At 35.2% G+C, this 15,014-nt stretch overlaps 2 protein-coding genes across 3 annotated transcripts in view; one reads left to right on the top strand and one right to left on the bottom strand.

Moving 5' to 3' along the window:
• Positions 1-9,175, top strand: part of TMEM184C (transmembrane protein 184C) — a 20,046-nt gene extending 10,871 nt beyond the window's left edge. Inside the window, exons 5-11 of the mRNA XM_011973247.1 lie at positions 2,111-2,185; positions 3,316-3,409; positions 5,102-5,214; positions 6,626-6,725; positions 7,489-7,660; positions 7,893-8,565; positions 8,647-9,175. Coding sequence (XP_011828637.1) covers positions 2,111-2,185; positions 3,316-3,409; positions 5,102-5,214; positions 6,626-6,725; positions 7,489-7,660; positions 7,893-8,158 — 820 coding nt within the window. The 3' untranslated portion in view covers positions 8,159-8,565; positions 8,647-9,175. The remainder of the gene's footprint in view (positions 1-2,110; positions 2,186-3,315; positions 3,410-5,101; positions 5,215-6,625; positions 6,726-7,488; positions 7,661-7,892; positions 8,566-8,646) is intronic.
• A 2,260-nt stretch (positions 9,176-11,435) lies between these two features.
• The window catches only part of PRMT9 (protein arginine methyltransferase 9), a 49,668-nt gene continuing 46,089 nt past the window's right edge, over positions 11,436-15,014 (bottom strand). For both annotated transcript variants that reach the window (XM_011973248.1, XM_011973249.1), the window contains 2 exons: positions 12,691-12,813; positions 11,436-12,395 (listed from right to left, as the gene is read on the bottom strand). In XM_011973248.1, the coding sequence (XP_011828638.1) occupies positions 12,180-12,395; positions 12,691-12,813 (339 nt within the window). In that variant the 3' untranslated portion in view covers positions 11,436-12,179. The remainder of the gene's footprint in view (positions 12,396-12,690; positions 12,814-15,014) is intronic.

Genomic DNA, 15,014 nt, shown 5'->3' with positions numbered 1-15,014 from the left:
TTTTCCCAGCACCATTTATTAAATAGGGAATCCTTTCCCCATTTCTTGTTTTTGTCAGGTTTGTCAAAGATCAGATGGCTGTAGATGTGTGGCATTATTTCTGAGGGCTCTGTTCTGTTCCATTGGTCTATATCTCTGTTTTGGTACCAGTATCATGCTGTTTTGGCTAAACCATAATTTCTAATCTTGTGGCTAATGTTAGTCCTACAAAGGCAATCTAGTCCCCAGGCAAGAAGGAGGTTTGCTTTGGGGCAGGGCTGTTTCTATAGCTTTGGGAGAAACTATAAACTAAGTTTCTCAGCCTACTCCCAGGAATGAACAAGGATAGCTTGGAGGTTAGACACAAGATGTAGTCGATTAAGTTAGATCTCTTTCACTGTCTCAGTCGTAATTTTGCAAAGGCAGTTTCACTAATAAATGGGGAATAAAGTGGAAGTTACAAGCCAAGGTAAATGGAGGTAGAGTGATCAGTGTAGACATACATCATAAGAATGGCTGCATTGCCCCCTATGCAGTACAGGACCATTTGTACGACATCCTGACAAATTTTGTCTCTATTTACACCCTTGAAATGACAGGGAGCTACCTGGCTTTTTAAAATAATAAGCTACTAATGTGTTCATTTGACAAATATATATTGAACACCAAGTACATGCTAGTATAAAGAAATACCCTAGTGCACAGAACAGCCATAGACCTCATGGAACTTACAGTTTGGTTAGGAGAGTTAGGAATTAAATGAAGACACAAATACATAGTTATTTCAGGAAATGCAATGAAGGAAGCACAGGAGACCATGAGAGAATAGTAATGTCAAATTAATGTAGATTGGTTATCGGGGAGACAGATTGTACTCAACTCTGAAGGCAACAAGGACAAATGGGCATTTATAACTAGAGCATGTTGAGGGTCAGTGAATGCAGAATTACAAAGAGGGGACATCAGGGCTAGGAGGATTCTCACTAAACTGACTGAACAGGATTCTTGCTAAAGGCAGGCCAAGGCCTTAGTCATCAAGGGTGGGGGCTGAGGAATTTGATCAGATGTCAGAGGTGATCAGATATCAAAGGGGGCTGGGGAATGATTTAGCAAGATTCTTTTAAACTGATTGACACTCAGGACAAGGACAAGGCCCAAGGATGAAGCCAAGTTGAAAAGAAGTGTCAGAGGCTTGTCTAAAGTTTGGTAAATGGGAGTCTTTGTCAAATGAAAAACCATTTATAGGATGTTATGCAGAGAACTGGTATCTAAATTTCATTTTCAAAGATTACTGTGTTTTTTGTTTTTTGTTTTTGAGATGGTCTTGCTCTGTCACCTGGGCTAGAATACAGTGGCATGATATCTGCTCACTGCAACCTCCACCTCCCCAGTTTCAAGCAATTCTCATGCCTCAGCCTCCCAAGTAGCTGGGACTACAGGCGTGTGCCACCACGCCCAGCTAATTTTGTTATTCTGTTTTTGTAGAGACAGAGTTTTGCCATGTTGGCCAGGCTGGTCTCAAGTGATCTGCCCGCCTCGGTCTCCCATAGTGCTGGGATTACAGGTGTGAGGATGGCTTGAGCCCAGGAGTTTGAGACTAGCCTGGGCAACATAGTGAGACCACAACTCTACAGAAAATTTAAAAATAGCTAGGTGTTGGGGCACACACCTGCAGTCCCAGCCACTCAGGAGGCTGAGGTGGGAGGATCACTTGAACCCAGGAGATCAGCAGTAGCCTGGGTAACATAGTGAGACCCCATGTCTACAGCAAGTAAATTAGCCAGGTGTGGTGGTATGCAGATATAGTTCCAGCTACTCAGGAGGCTGAGATAGGAGGATCACTTGAGTCCAGGAGGTCGAGGCTGCAGTGAGCCATGTTCACACCACTGCACTCCAGCCTGGGCAACAGAATAAGACCCTATATCTCAAAAAAAAAAAAAAAGGGTATTTAGATAATTTGTTTCCTGACATCCACATTCTTCTGCCACTGCTATTAAGGATGACTATGGTGAAATAATTAACTATAAATATGGTATCCTTCATCAAAGTTATTTCAATTTGGAGGCTTTGGGGAAAATCTGATGCTATTTAAATGAGTCATTGAAATTCTAAGTTTTTTTTTCTTTTGCAGAGTATTGCTGTTTAGGTGCAAATTAGGTGTATTACAGTACACAGTTGTCAGACCTTTCACCACCATCGTTGCTTTGTAAGTACTCGGATTTTATATGAACTTTTTTTTTAATCCTTGTGCTCTTATGTGGGAACAACTAAGTAGAAAACATAGTGTTAATGTGCTTATTTATAATGTAGGTGTAGTCTGTCGTAAAAAAAAAAAAACTATATAGAAACTCACTCTATTAAAATAAATAACATGACCATTTATAGGCAAAGAATCACCACAGGGGTCTTCTAAATATTTACCTCCTTTCTAGAGCTAGCTTGCTATAAAGCACTTTGAAGATTTAAAAAAAAAAAAAAAAAAAACACACTTTTTCAAATACATAGCTTTACAAAAACCCTACTGCATGAAGTTAAAGTATGCTACAGTTAATTACAGTTTTATTTTCTACATAGTTAATTTAGAACATATTAGAAGTATTCTAAGAAAGAAGTCATATTTTCTTTTAATACATTCTGTCAAGGCTTAGAATTGAGGTAAAATGGGGTATCATTAAGCTACCTGGCAAAACTATTCCCTAAAAATTCAAGAACATCAAAGACTTTAATGTCAATGGATTACATGTTTTATCTCTTAGTTGTTAGTAACATTTTGCATGCTCACAGAGGAAAACTGGAAAGAAATACCGGTGAAAGAATTCTTTATTCTGCCTTTGAGCTAGCAATTATTTAGCCATTTAATTATGAATGCATGCTTTATTTCCCTGCAGCTTAGTAAGTGGGCAAGACTATAACAGTACTGATGGTAGTACTTACTTGAGGGGATCTGGGTCTTTCATAAAATTTACCTCCAAGACAATTGAGGGGGAAAAAAATTAACAACTACAGTTATATACACCTGCATTATATTATGTTTAACAGTCAAGCTTTCCCGAAGTTATTAGACTGCATAGTTGGTTTTTTTTAATTTAGTAATCTTTCTAGTTAAGTGTTACATGTCTTATTTGGGATTTCCTTCAAGTTGAAGGAATAATCATATAATAACATTTCTAGAAAAAATGGGTTTCTTTCATTTTTTAATTTCCTCTAGATCCAAAGTCAAGTGGTTGTCAATGGATCTCTCAAATAAACTGACTTCTATAAGTATTGCTATTGCTGTATTTTAAAGTACAATTTTGATTTAGTTAATCAGAGATATCTCATCTTTACTATTTTTAGAATCTGTGAGCTGCTTGGTATATATGATGAAGGGAACTTTAGCTTTTCAAATGCTTGGACTTATTTGGTTATAATAAACAACATGTCACAGTTGGTAAGTAAAATGTTTACTTTTCTTAAAATGTACTAAATTTGTATCTCTAACTAAATTTCTTTAGATAAAGTTTCTTCTTTAGGATAAGGCTTGCTTCTTTTTAATCTTCCTATAAATTAAATCTGAAATTTAATTTATAGGAAGACTTGAAAAAAAACTTTAATATACATCTTAATACATATATAAAAATATAATAATGTCTTTGTTAATTATTTGGCGACTTATACCCTCACATGTTGACAATGTTTGTTCATTTATTTCTGTTGCCCATTGCATAGCTGTATGAGTGTATCATAAAAGCACAGTGCTACATTAAAAAAAATACACACACACATATACTGAACATATTCAGAAGAGAAAATATCAAATTGATATTTGACGGTACAGGGTTTGAATGAAAATGTGAGAATAAAATTGTCTGTTATCATATATATTTGGAGTTAAAGGAAAATTGAGAATGCCAAGTTTAGAAAAATGGATGATGTTCTAGAAACTAATGTTCCAAAGACCTATGATGTAATGTTCTATTCGATCTTAGGAGCTTAAAAAAATGTGCATTTTATTTAAATTCTTTGGCTAGTGCTGTCAGCAAAATAATTTAGATGCAGTGGTATGCATGTTTGGTATTAGAGCTTTATAATAAAAATTAAATGTCCATGTAGCCAAAGCTTTCCCACATGTTCATCCTCTTTGGAACCAGTAATTCTGTTTCTGGGAATGTATTCTAAAGAAGTGTTCAAAAGTATGTTTGCCTAAAGTATCTTTGTATATAAAGCCTATTACTTGTAAATAACAAAAGGCTGAAAGCAATCCAAAACCCAATGATAGGGACTAGTTGAATGCACTGTGGTCTTTCCATTGGCCAAAATATTAGACAGTTATTAAAAATAAGCCTGATGAAACATATAGAAGTTATGTATTTTAAGTGGAAAAAACATTAGGCAATAAAATTTTATAATTAGTTCATGATAGTTATTTAAAAACTGGCTTATGTGTACAAAGGATGATTGGAGACCCTGAATCACTTTATTCTTTCTTTCTTTACTGGTTTCATATTCTAAAATACTTTACATTAGCATTTTATATAATTTTAATAGGGAAAAGTGAACTTTCAGGAAAATTTATTGTTATTCAGCACTACACTAGGTTATTACAGATTTCTAAAAATAGTTAATAAGTCTTGTTCATTAAAAAAAAATAAATCTAGCTGAACTAATACACTGCCCTCAGGAAAAACTGTTCGATTCTTTATATTCAGATTTCATAGTCACAATTTTATTGAAATTGGACTTGTTTAATGGGTTACCTTAGTTACATAGGATAGACTAGGTAATAAGCTAAAGCCCCATAAAATGAGTGATCATTTATGTTTAAAAGCCATTACAGATGGATTTTTTTAATTTGGCTGAACAAGAGCCATTTCTTCCATTTATGTCAGTCATTTGTTTATTGTTCCCTTTATGGAACCCAGGAAGTGAACACTTAAAAACATTTTTAGGGAAGATGTTGTATATAGTATATATTCATCTGTAGTAAACTATAAAAGCTTGTTAATCTAAAAATAGAATAATAAAGCCTAGAAAGGTTTGCCTGAAACATTACTCTGTACCAGGTCTCTGGTATATAACTTTAATATTTCTATTACCGTATATATTCTTATTGAACAAGTTTAAATGTTAATCTTGTTTCTAGTTTGCCATGTATTGTCTCCTGCTATTTTATAAAGTGCTAAAAGAAGAACTGAGCCCAATCCAACCTGTTGGCAAATTTCTTTGTGTAAAGCTGGTGGTTTTTGTTTCTTTTTGGTAAGTATTACTTTCTTTTAAATGTTCTCATTTTTTGAAAGGCAATAAAAACCGTTAAGGAGGATTTTTAAACATAGTCTTAATGCGGATGATAGATTAAAATGTCTCTACTTATCTTTTAAAAAGTTAATCTTTTTAGCCCTTCTAGGATTTTCAAAAGAAATAATTAGATGGTCACTGTAACATTTATATGAAGAAAATAGTTTGAGACAACCTAAATATGTCAATACTGGAATAATTATTAAAATAAATCATGGCCCTGTCATATAGTAAAATACTATGGAGTTTGGAAGAAAGCATGATGTAGAATATTTAATTATATGAGAAAATAATCAGTAAATCCTTTTAAAACAGAAGGTAAAACTATACATAGTTCAATATAGTAAAGAGGGCCAGGCACAGGGCTCACGCCTGTAATCGCAGCACTTTGGGAGGCTGAGGCGGGTGGATCACCTGAGGTTGGGAGTTCCAGACTAGCCTGGCCAACATGGCTAGTCTCTACTAAAAATACAAAAATCAGCTGGGCATGGTAGCAGGCTCCTGTAATCCCAGCTACTTGGCAGGGAAGGCAGGAGAATCGCCTAAACCCGGAAGGCAGAGGTTGTGGTGAGCCAAAATCACGCCACTGCACTCCAGCCTGGGCGCCAGAGTGAAACTCCATCTCAAAAAAAAAAAAAAGGAAAAAAATTTAGTAAAGAGGTGGGTAATAGGGGTCCTAGAAAAAAATACACCAAATTTAACAAGCTAGAAATAATACAAAAGAGGAAAAAGAAAAATCCCTGAAATCCCACCACCCAGAAAAGAATGATTAACATTTTGGTAAACCTGTGTCACATATAAAACTCCAGAGAAAGTTTCATGCTATAAAAATTTGTGGAATTCGACAATGTGTTCAGTATATTGTAGATACAGTTCTTTGTCAGTAAAAAGAAATACAATTTTGTTTGTTGGGGGGGTGTTTTTTGTGGGCCTTTTTTTTTTTTTTGCTTTTGCTTAGTATTCTGTTATGTGAATATAACTTTTTACTAATCTCCTTTTGATATTTAGGTTGTTCCTAATTTTTTTACCATTATAAGAAACACTGAAGTGAATATTCTTGTGTATACAACTATGAAAGCATGTCCACTTCATTATTTGCTGTTTAAATTCTACCTGGGGCCATTATCTCTAGATTGCTTGAAATGTTCAGCTTGACTCCCTATCTTGGGACAAAACTACTAGAAAAATGAATTTGTAAAGCAAATTAATATATTTAACATAGATAGAGTTTCTTCAGCAATATGCTGTAAAGGCAGAGGGTGGTGGTGGTCCACAGGTTACACTGGGTTTTTTTTTTAATGGCACATTTTTAAAACTACTGCTCATTTTATGCTTGATATAGATTTGGCGTTTACCTTTTCCTAACATATAGGCAAGCAGTAGTTATTGCTTTGTTGGTAAAAGTTGGCGTTATTTCTGAAAAGCATACATGGGAATGGCAAACTGTAGAAGCTGTGGCCACCGGACTCCAGGTAAGTAGGTGCCATCTCTGAATTCAATAGAACTTTACTATTTGTTAAGCATTTTTACATATCTCCACTAAATCTGACAACCCACAGGGTATGGGGGCTATTATCCTCACTTTACAGGTGAAAAAACAGGGGAACCCTAGAGAAATTGGCCATAATTACTAATTTGTAGCAGATAACGCGAATAAAACCTGGATTTCATTATTCCTAAGTCCAGTTCTCTTTCTACATTTCTCCTTGCAGTCCTTGGGTGGTGAAATGCAATATACTTGATGTGACTGAGAATGAAATGTACTTTGCTAAGAAATACTTGAGGCTGACTGGATGCAGTGACTCATGCCTGTAATCCTAGCACTTCGTAAGGCCAACGTTGGGGCATCACTTGAGTCCAGGCATTCGAGACCAGCCTGGGCAACAAAGCGAGACCTTATCTCTACAAAAAATTTAAAAATAAAATGCTTAGCCAGGCCCAACAGTGCATGTCTATACTCCTAGCTACGTGGGAGGCTGAAGTGGGAGGATTGCTTGAATGCAGGAATTCAAGGCTGCTACTTGAGGAAGTGCAAAATAGATTCACATTTTGGCATTTTGCCTTTTTTTGAAGAGGTCAAAAATAATTATTTGGAAAATGGAAAAATGAATATAATCTGAGAAGAAAAAACACAGCTGTTTAACTTACCACTTTTGAAAAGCAAGTAGAGAAAGATAGCACTCTACAAAACTAGATTTGAATCCAAAGGTGACTATTATTTTATTGTTCTCATAGGATTTTATTATCTGTATTGAGATGTTCCTCGCTGCCATTGCTCATCATTACACATTCTCATATAAACCGTATGTCCAAGAAGCAGAAGAAGGCTCATGCTTTGATTCCTTTCTTGCCATGTGGGATGTCTCAGATATTAGAGATGATATTTCTGAACAAGTAAGGCATGTTGGTAAGTACCAGCTATTTAATTCAACCAAATAGGTTAGGTAGGATATTGAATTTCTCCTGCTAGGGCAATTTATTATCTATTTGGAGATGAAAAAAGACTTTAAAGCAGTACCACAGTGCAGGCTCATCAAGTCTGGGGAGTGGGAGAGGGGGAAGTGGGGAGCTTATTTTTAGAATGTTAAGTTTATAATGGTAAAAATAACTTTTGACTAACAGAAAACTTTATATTAAAGGACGGACAGTCAGGGGACATCCCAGGAAAAAATTGTTTCCCGAGGATCAAGATCAAAATGAACATACAAGCTTATTATCATCATCATCACAAGATGCAATTTCCATTACTTCTTCTATGCCACCTTCACCCATGGGTCACTACCAAGGGTTTGGACACACTGTGACTCCCCAGACTACACCTACCACATCTAAGATATCTGATGAAATACTTAGTGATACTATAGGAGAAAAAAAAGAACCTTCAGATAAATCCATGGATTCCTGAACAGTATGGAAAAGCGAACTGTGCAACTACTATATTGTATCATTACCTGGAATCCCATGGATTTTGTGCTTGGGACAAACCATAAATGATGGAAACTGTCAACACAAAAATAGCTGCAAGCCAGGTACAACTACTGAATTTATATATGTAAGTTTTGTATATCAAAAATAATTGGTCTAAATTTCCTAGACTTAGACTTGATTTCTTAACATTAGAGTATCACATACTCAAATGGTAGACAATGACCCCAACTAAATTTTCCTGATGTTACACTGCTTTATCAAGAGGATGGACTTTTTTTTTTGGAGACGGAATCTTGCTCTGTCACCTAGGCTGGAGTGCAGTGGCGCAATCTCGGCTCACTGCAAGCTCTGCCTCCCGGGTAAACGCCATTCTCCTGTCTCAGCCTCCCGAGTGGTGGGACTACAGGCACCCGCCACCATGCCCGGCCTCTGCCTCCCGGGTAAACGCCATTCTCCTGTCTCAGCCTCCCGAGTAGCTGGGACTACAGGCACCCGCCACCATGCCCGGCCTTTTTTTTTTTTTTTTTAAGTAGAGACAGGGTTTCACCGTGTTAGCCAGGATGGTCTCGATCTCTTGACCTCGTGATCCACCCACCTCGGCCTCCCAAAGTGCTGGGATTACAGGCGTGAGCCACTGCGCCCGGTTGAGAATGGACATTTTTTTAAAAAATCAGTACTTCCTACCACTGCTGCATGAGTATAATGCTCCGGAATTATCAGAAAGCATAATGCAGAAATACGAATTAGTGGAACTTAATCATGTGCCATATAAGCTTACCTAACAAGCAGTTATATCTCTTATTTCTCAACTGAATGTCTTTCAATAAATAAGAATTTATCATTTATTTTCTGCAACTTTTTTATGTCTCATTCTTTAAACATTAAAAAACCTTAATATTTTAACAATTTTTGATTAGAGGCACAGTGAAAAAGAAGTCAAACAAAAAATGTACTACTTTTCGTCAATGCTATTAAAGGTGGCAGCAAATGTAAATCTTGGCTGAATGGTCTTAATTACTCATTAAACCACAGTCAGAAGATATATAGGTGCTATTTGGGAAAACTTTATTACCTATGATGGGGTTTCTCTAATTGCTAATCACAACCCCACTGGGTCATGTTTGACATTTTATAATGAAAATAAAAAGTGCCATAGTATGTTACAGAAAGCAAAGATGAGTATTGTTTCTCAAAGCCTTTGCTTTATGTATTTATACACATACTCATTCATATATACATATATAGAAACAGATATAGTGGTTCACAGTAATTATACAAAGTCTTTATTCTGTCCACTGTTATAAACATTTCTATTAAAACTAAAACTGGGCTATATGTAAAAACCCCAAAGATACACAAAAAAAAAAATCTGTTAGAACTCAAGTGAATTCAGTAAAGTTGCAGAATACAAAATCAACATACAAAAAGCATTAGCATTTTTATACATAAATAATGATCTAACTGAAAAATCAAGATGCCATTTATGATAGCATTAAAAAAATACTTAGGAATAAATTTAACACCAAGGCAGTAAAAGACTTGTACACTGAAAACTATGAAACACTGATGAAAGAAAGACACAAATAAATGGAAAGATATCCTCTGCTCATGGATCAGAATAATATTGTTAAAATGGTCACACTACCCAAAGCAATTCAGAATCAACGCAATCCTATCAAAATTCCAATGGCATTATTTACACAAATAGAAAAAAAATCCTAAAATTCATATGTAACCATAAAAGACCCTGAATAGGCAAAACAATACTGAGGAAAAAAAGTTGGAGACATCACATTTCCTAATTATAAGTTATATTACAAAGCTATAGTAATCAAGACAGTATGGTACTGGCATAAAAATACATACATAGAACAGTGGGACAGAAGAAAGGATCCAGAAATAAATCCAAACATATACAATCAACTAATTTTTGACAAAGACACCAAGAAGACACAGCAGGGAAAGAACAGTCTTCATTAAGTGGTGCTGGGAAACTGCATTTCCACAGGCAAAACAATGAAATCAGACCCTTATCTTAGACCTACACAACAATCAACTCAAGATGGATAAAAGACCTAAATGTAAGACCAGAAACAATAAAACTAGAAGAAAACATAGGAGAAAAGTTCCTGGACACTGACCCTTGGCAATGATTTTTTGGATACCACACCAAAAGCTCAGTCAACAGAAGCAAAAACAAACCTGACTACATCAAACCAAAAAGCTGCTGACAGTAAAAGAAACAGTCAACAAAATGAAACAATAGCCTACAGGTTGAGTAAAAAATATTTGTAAGCCATATATCTGAAAAAGGGTTAGTATCCAAAATGTATAAAGAATTCATACAACTCAATTTTAAAAATGGGCAAAAGACCTGAATAGACATTTCTCCGAAGAAGACACACAGATGGCCAACAGGTATATAAAAGGGTGCTCAACATAATTAATCATCAAGGAAATGCATATAAAAACCACTCTGAAGTACTACCTCTCACGGAAAATGGAATGGAAGTTTCTAAAGAAAAATAAAACTACCATATGATCCAGCAATCCCTCTTCTGGGCATATACTCAAAGCATATGAAATCACCACCTTGTAAATAGATCTGCAGTCCGTGTTCATTACAGCATTATTCGCAGTAGCCAACATATGGAGACAACTCAAGTGTCTGTTGACAGATGAATAAAGAAACTGTATATATATGCATACACACAATGGAATATTATTCATCCCTAAAAAAAAAAAACAACGATATACTGCCATTTGCTACAACATGGACGGGCCTGAAGGACACTGTGCTAAATGAAATAAGCCAGACAGAAAAAAGATACTGCATAATCTCACATATACGTAGAATCTAAAAAAAAAATTCAAATATATAAAGAACAAAACTGGTTATGGGGGGTAGGGAGAAATGGGGAAATGCAGGTCAAAGGATTCAAAGTAGCAGATATGTAGGATGAACAAGTCTAGAGATCTAATGTACAACATGAGAATTTTAGGTAACAAAATTGTACTGTATTTGGGATTCATGCTAAATGAGTAGCTTTCAGCTGCTCTTGTCAGAAACAAAAAATATATGGGTAACTGAGATGATGGATATGTTAATTTGCTTCACGTCATATACCTTAAATGTATGCAATAAAATTTATTTTAAAAATAAAGCCGGGTAGTATAATTATAGAGGTACCAAGAATAGGTAGTCTGGAGCAAAGATCTGTCTTATTTGTGACTTACAAAGAGTATACAGCATATAGGAGGCATAATAATGATCTTCCTTTATTTCAAAAGTCTGTAAAAATTGGATCAATTAATCTACTTATCGTGCATCCAAATCAAAACTTGGAAAAATAGTTTAGGATTAACTCTTTCTTCAGTTAAACTTTGTTGTTACCAGCTTTTAAATGTTCTTTTGCCAAAGTAGACCAAGAAAAATGCTGCCTCCTGAAGATTTATTCCCTAACTCCTTAACTGTTGTAATTACATTTAGCTTATAGCTTAAATTCTTTTTCAAGCTTGCATTCTCAAAACAAAACCTGTTTCAGATGTACACTGAGTATTTAAAGGAAGCAAGATTGGAATTTACAGGTAACCATAACCCTCAGTCTTCAGTGGAAGCCTTTCAGTGTTTCCCAATTACAAGTTTGGATTTAAGAAAAAAGGCCAAGATGCCTACAAAAGTAAAGTTTTGCTTTACTTATTGACACATGTCAATAACAATAAGACTTTTAAAATCCCTATTCCGTAATATCGAGCAAAAGAAGTTTCCTAATTCAAAAAACTAGTGATGTATCCTTTTCCAGAAAGCAAATCTGCAGCAGTATTTCTATAATAATGCTACTCTTTTATTTAGAATCTTTTAAAATATGCTTTATTAATGTCAATGTTTAAAAATATTTGACCATTACAAGGAATTTTTATAGACCCCCACTAATTAAGATAAGAATTTTGTACTTGTTGATGCTCTATTTAAACAGTTTTCATTGGAAAACTGCTCTTCATTGCTTTACTGTGATGCTGACATTGCTTTTGTGGTGCTGAACACTGAGTACAAGTTCCTCTCCCATTTCAACCTGGATGGGATTATCTAAAACAACTGCAGCTTGTTTCCAGTGGGAGGCTTCACTTGAAGTATCCAACCTAATCTCTTCATCAAGGTACATATGATACCAAAATGGAATAGCAGTCACTCTTCCAGATTTACAAATGTGTACCTATGAAAATTAAGAAATTATGAAAATATCATCAGAGTACATAGAGTAGACTTAAGTCTTCTTTCTCTTGTTAGTTACTTTTAAATACAAGAATTTATTTTAAAATACATTTCACCAGCTAATTCGTATCAATATTAACCTATTCACTAATTTACTTAAATCCATTTTTGGATATTGTTCAGAAAATAAGATTTAAATCTTTAAAGTAGCTAAAACTATATATAAAAGTATCACCTAATTTAAGATAATTATTCTAAACAATAACAAACGAAATCATTTTGCATGTTGTCCTTACCTTTACTTCTCTTTTAGAGGTGTTCAAATATGGAGTCATTAAATCTAGTCTTAAGAGTTCCACTGGCTTGCTTAAAGGTATACAGGGCAATGAGGATAGATCCAAAAATACACGTATAGGTACCTAGAGAAAGTATAAATTTTTCACTTTCACTTTTTGTGGTCAGGGCTCAAGTTTTTCACTTTTACATATTCCTTTTGTGGTCAGGGCTTGCTCTGTACTTGACTCAGTATGATAGAATACTTTTTACATTACCTCCTTTATAGTCCCACATCAAGCTAAGGCTGGCTTTCATTAGAACTTTCATTGTTCCAGTACAAAAAGAATGAACAAACCAAGGTTTAGGCAGGTTAGATAATTTGCTCTGGTTTCCATTACCTGTAGATCTTTCATTTGGATGGGCGCAGATTAAATTTTTTAAGCTAAACAGCTCTGAAAATTTTTAACCCAAGGATTTGTTTATGAAACAATGGTACAACACTAATTGAATTGTTTCAGATACGATGCCAGATTCAATCAAACAATAATTGATTTCATTTGGAAAATAAGTTTATTTCTAGAAGGCAGTGGTTCTCAATCTTGGCTGCAAACTAAAATCACTTGGGGAGCTTTTTAAAAGCCCAACTGTTCAGGCCACACCCCAAACCATCTGGAAATAGGATCCCCAGATGTTTCCAATGTACAAAGTTGAGAATCACTATTAAGTGGTCTATCAAGTTTAGTAGCAATTGAATGCTACTATTTAATACTAATAATTTTTAGCTTCATCCTCATTTGAAACAAAGGAAACTGTCATTTTCCTTGTATAAGGCGAAACAGGACACAGATACATTCGCCTCTCCCTGGGCATCCTTGAAAGCATCCAGCCTTTCTTCCCCATAAAAACTCTAACAGTAACCCCACACCATTTCTAAGACTCCTTGTTATGCTCCTATTTTTACATCAAACCAGAAGAAGCCTTAGATTCTCATGTCACCTCTTATCACCTGCCTCCTAATCCCCACACTGCTGAACCCATACCTCATAGTCAGCCCCCACTTTTGTTTCTCACACTAACTGGTCCACTCCTGTCTTTTTTTTTTTTTTTTTTTGGTAGAGACAGGGTTTCGCCATGTCACCAAGATGGCTGGAACTCCTGGACTCAAGAGATCTGCTCTCCTCAGCTTGACAAAATGTTGAGATTACAGATGGGAGCCTTCACACCCGTCCTAAAATTATACTTTAAAAAAATCCTGTATGTTATTTGTTTAGGCCCTAATATGACATGTTCTCAGAAATAATAAGATAGTAACTAATGGTAGTCTAAATTTTGGTTAGATGATATTGGGAAACCACTGTGCATTTGATAAGTTGCTAGATAGATGTTATAAAATGTCATTGTTCACATTTTGTTTTACTTTGAAGATTTATTTTACATTGTAATTGCCATATTAAATTAATTGCTAGCTTTTACTGATTTTACATTAAGAAATTATTTATCATTATGCTAAGAAAGTGTATTAAAGTAACATTTTCTTGTTGTTTTTATTTTAGGTGGGCCTTTTTTGAAGGACTACATTACCATTCAAAGTATTGCAGCTTCCTCCATTGTCACGCTGTATGCTACAGATCTAGGTCAACAAGTCAGCTGGACCACAGTAAGTATCAATTTGAAATGTAACATACATGCCTCACATTTTGCTCTAAATAATTCATTGACAGACTATTTCTATCAAATAAACTCATAGCGAAACAAAATGTACTGAATGGTATTTTAAATTTTCTATTCTTACTATGACCAGTGGCCAAAGGTCTACTCAAGTATTGGAGCAATAGAAAACCACAATTTTGAAAAACAAAGATGAATTCTGTTATTTTTGTTGTTGTTGTTGTTGTTGTTTTAAGTGTCAATCCACTCTATGACTGAGAGCTTCAACTTTGTTACCAAAATACCAGGAGTTCAGTCTAGGTCCTGCTGCTAACTGCACAGAAAGCCAATGACAGTGATGACAAGTATTGCCAAGGAAGAAGGCTTAATTTGGATGCTGCAACAGAGGAGCTAGGAGCTCAGTCTCAAATCCATATGCCTGACTAAAACTAGGGATTTATATAGCAGTGAAGAAATGTAGCAATGTGTAAGAAAACAGGTACTAGGGAGGGACAAGGAGACATCTGGTGGGGTGATGTGATGAGTTTCAGTTCTTTGATACTCTTTTGAGAGGGCTGAAGGTTCTTTCCTGAGGAATGAACTTAGGTAGAACAGATACAAGTTTCAAACTTTAACAGTAATAAGGGTCAATTTCTACATTTATCCAAAAAGAACTGTCTATGGGACTATTGGGCTG

This window comes from Mandrillus leucophaeus, unplaced genomic scaffold, assembly GCF_000951045.1.
Source record: "Mandrillus leucophaeus isolate KB7577 unplaced genomic scaffold, Mleu.le_1.0 Scaffold136, whole genome shotgun sequence".
Lineage (NCBI taxonomy): Eukaryota > Metazoa > Chordata > Mammalia > Primates > Cercopithecidae > Mandrillus > Mandrillus leucophaeus.
This window is presented reverse-complemented; position numbering and strand designations above follow the sequence as displayed.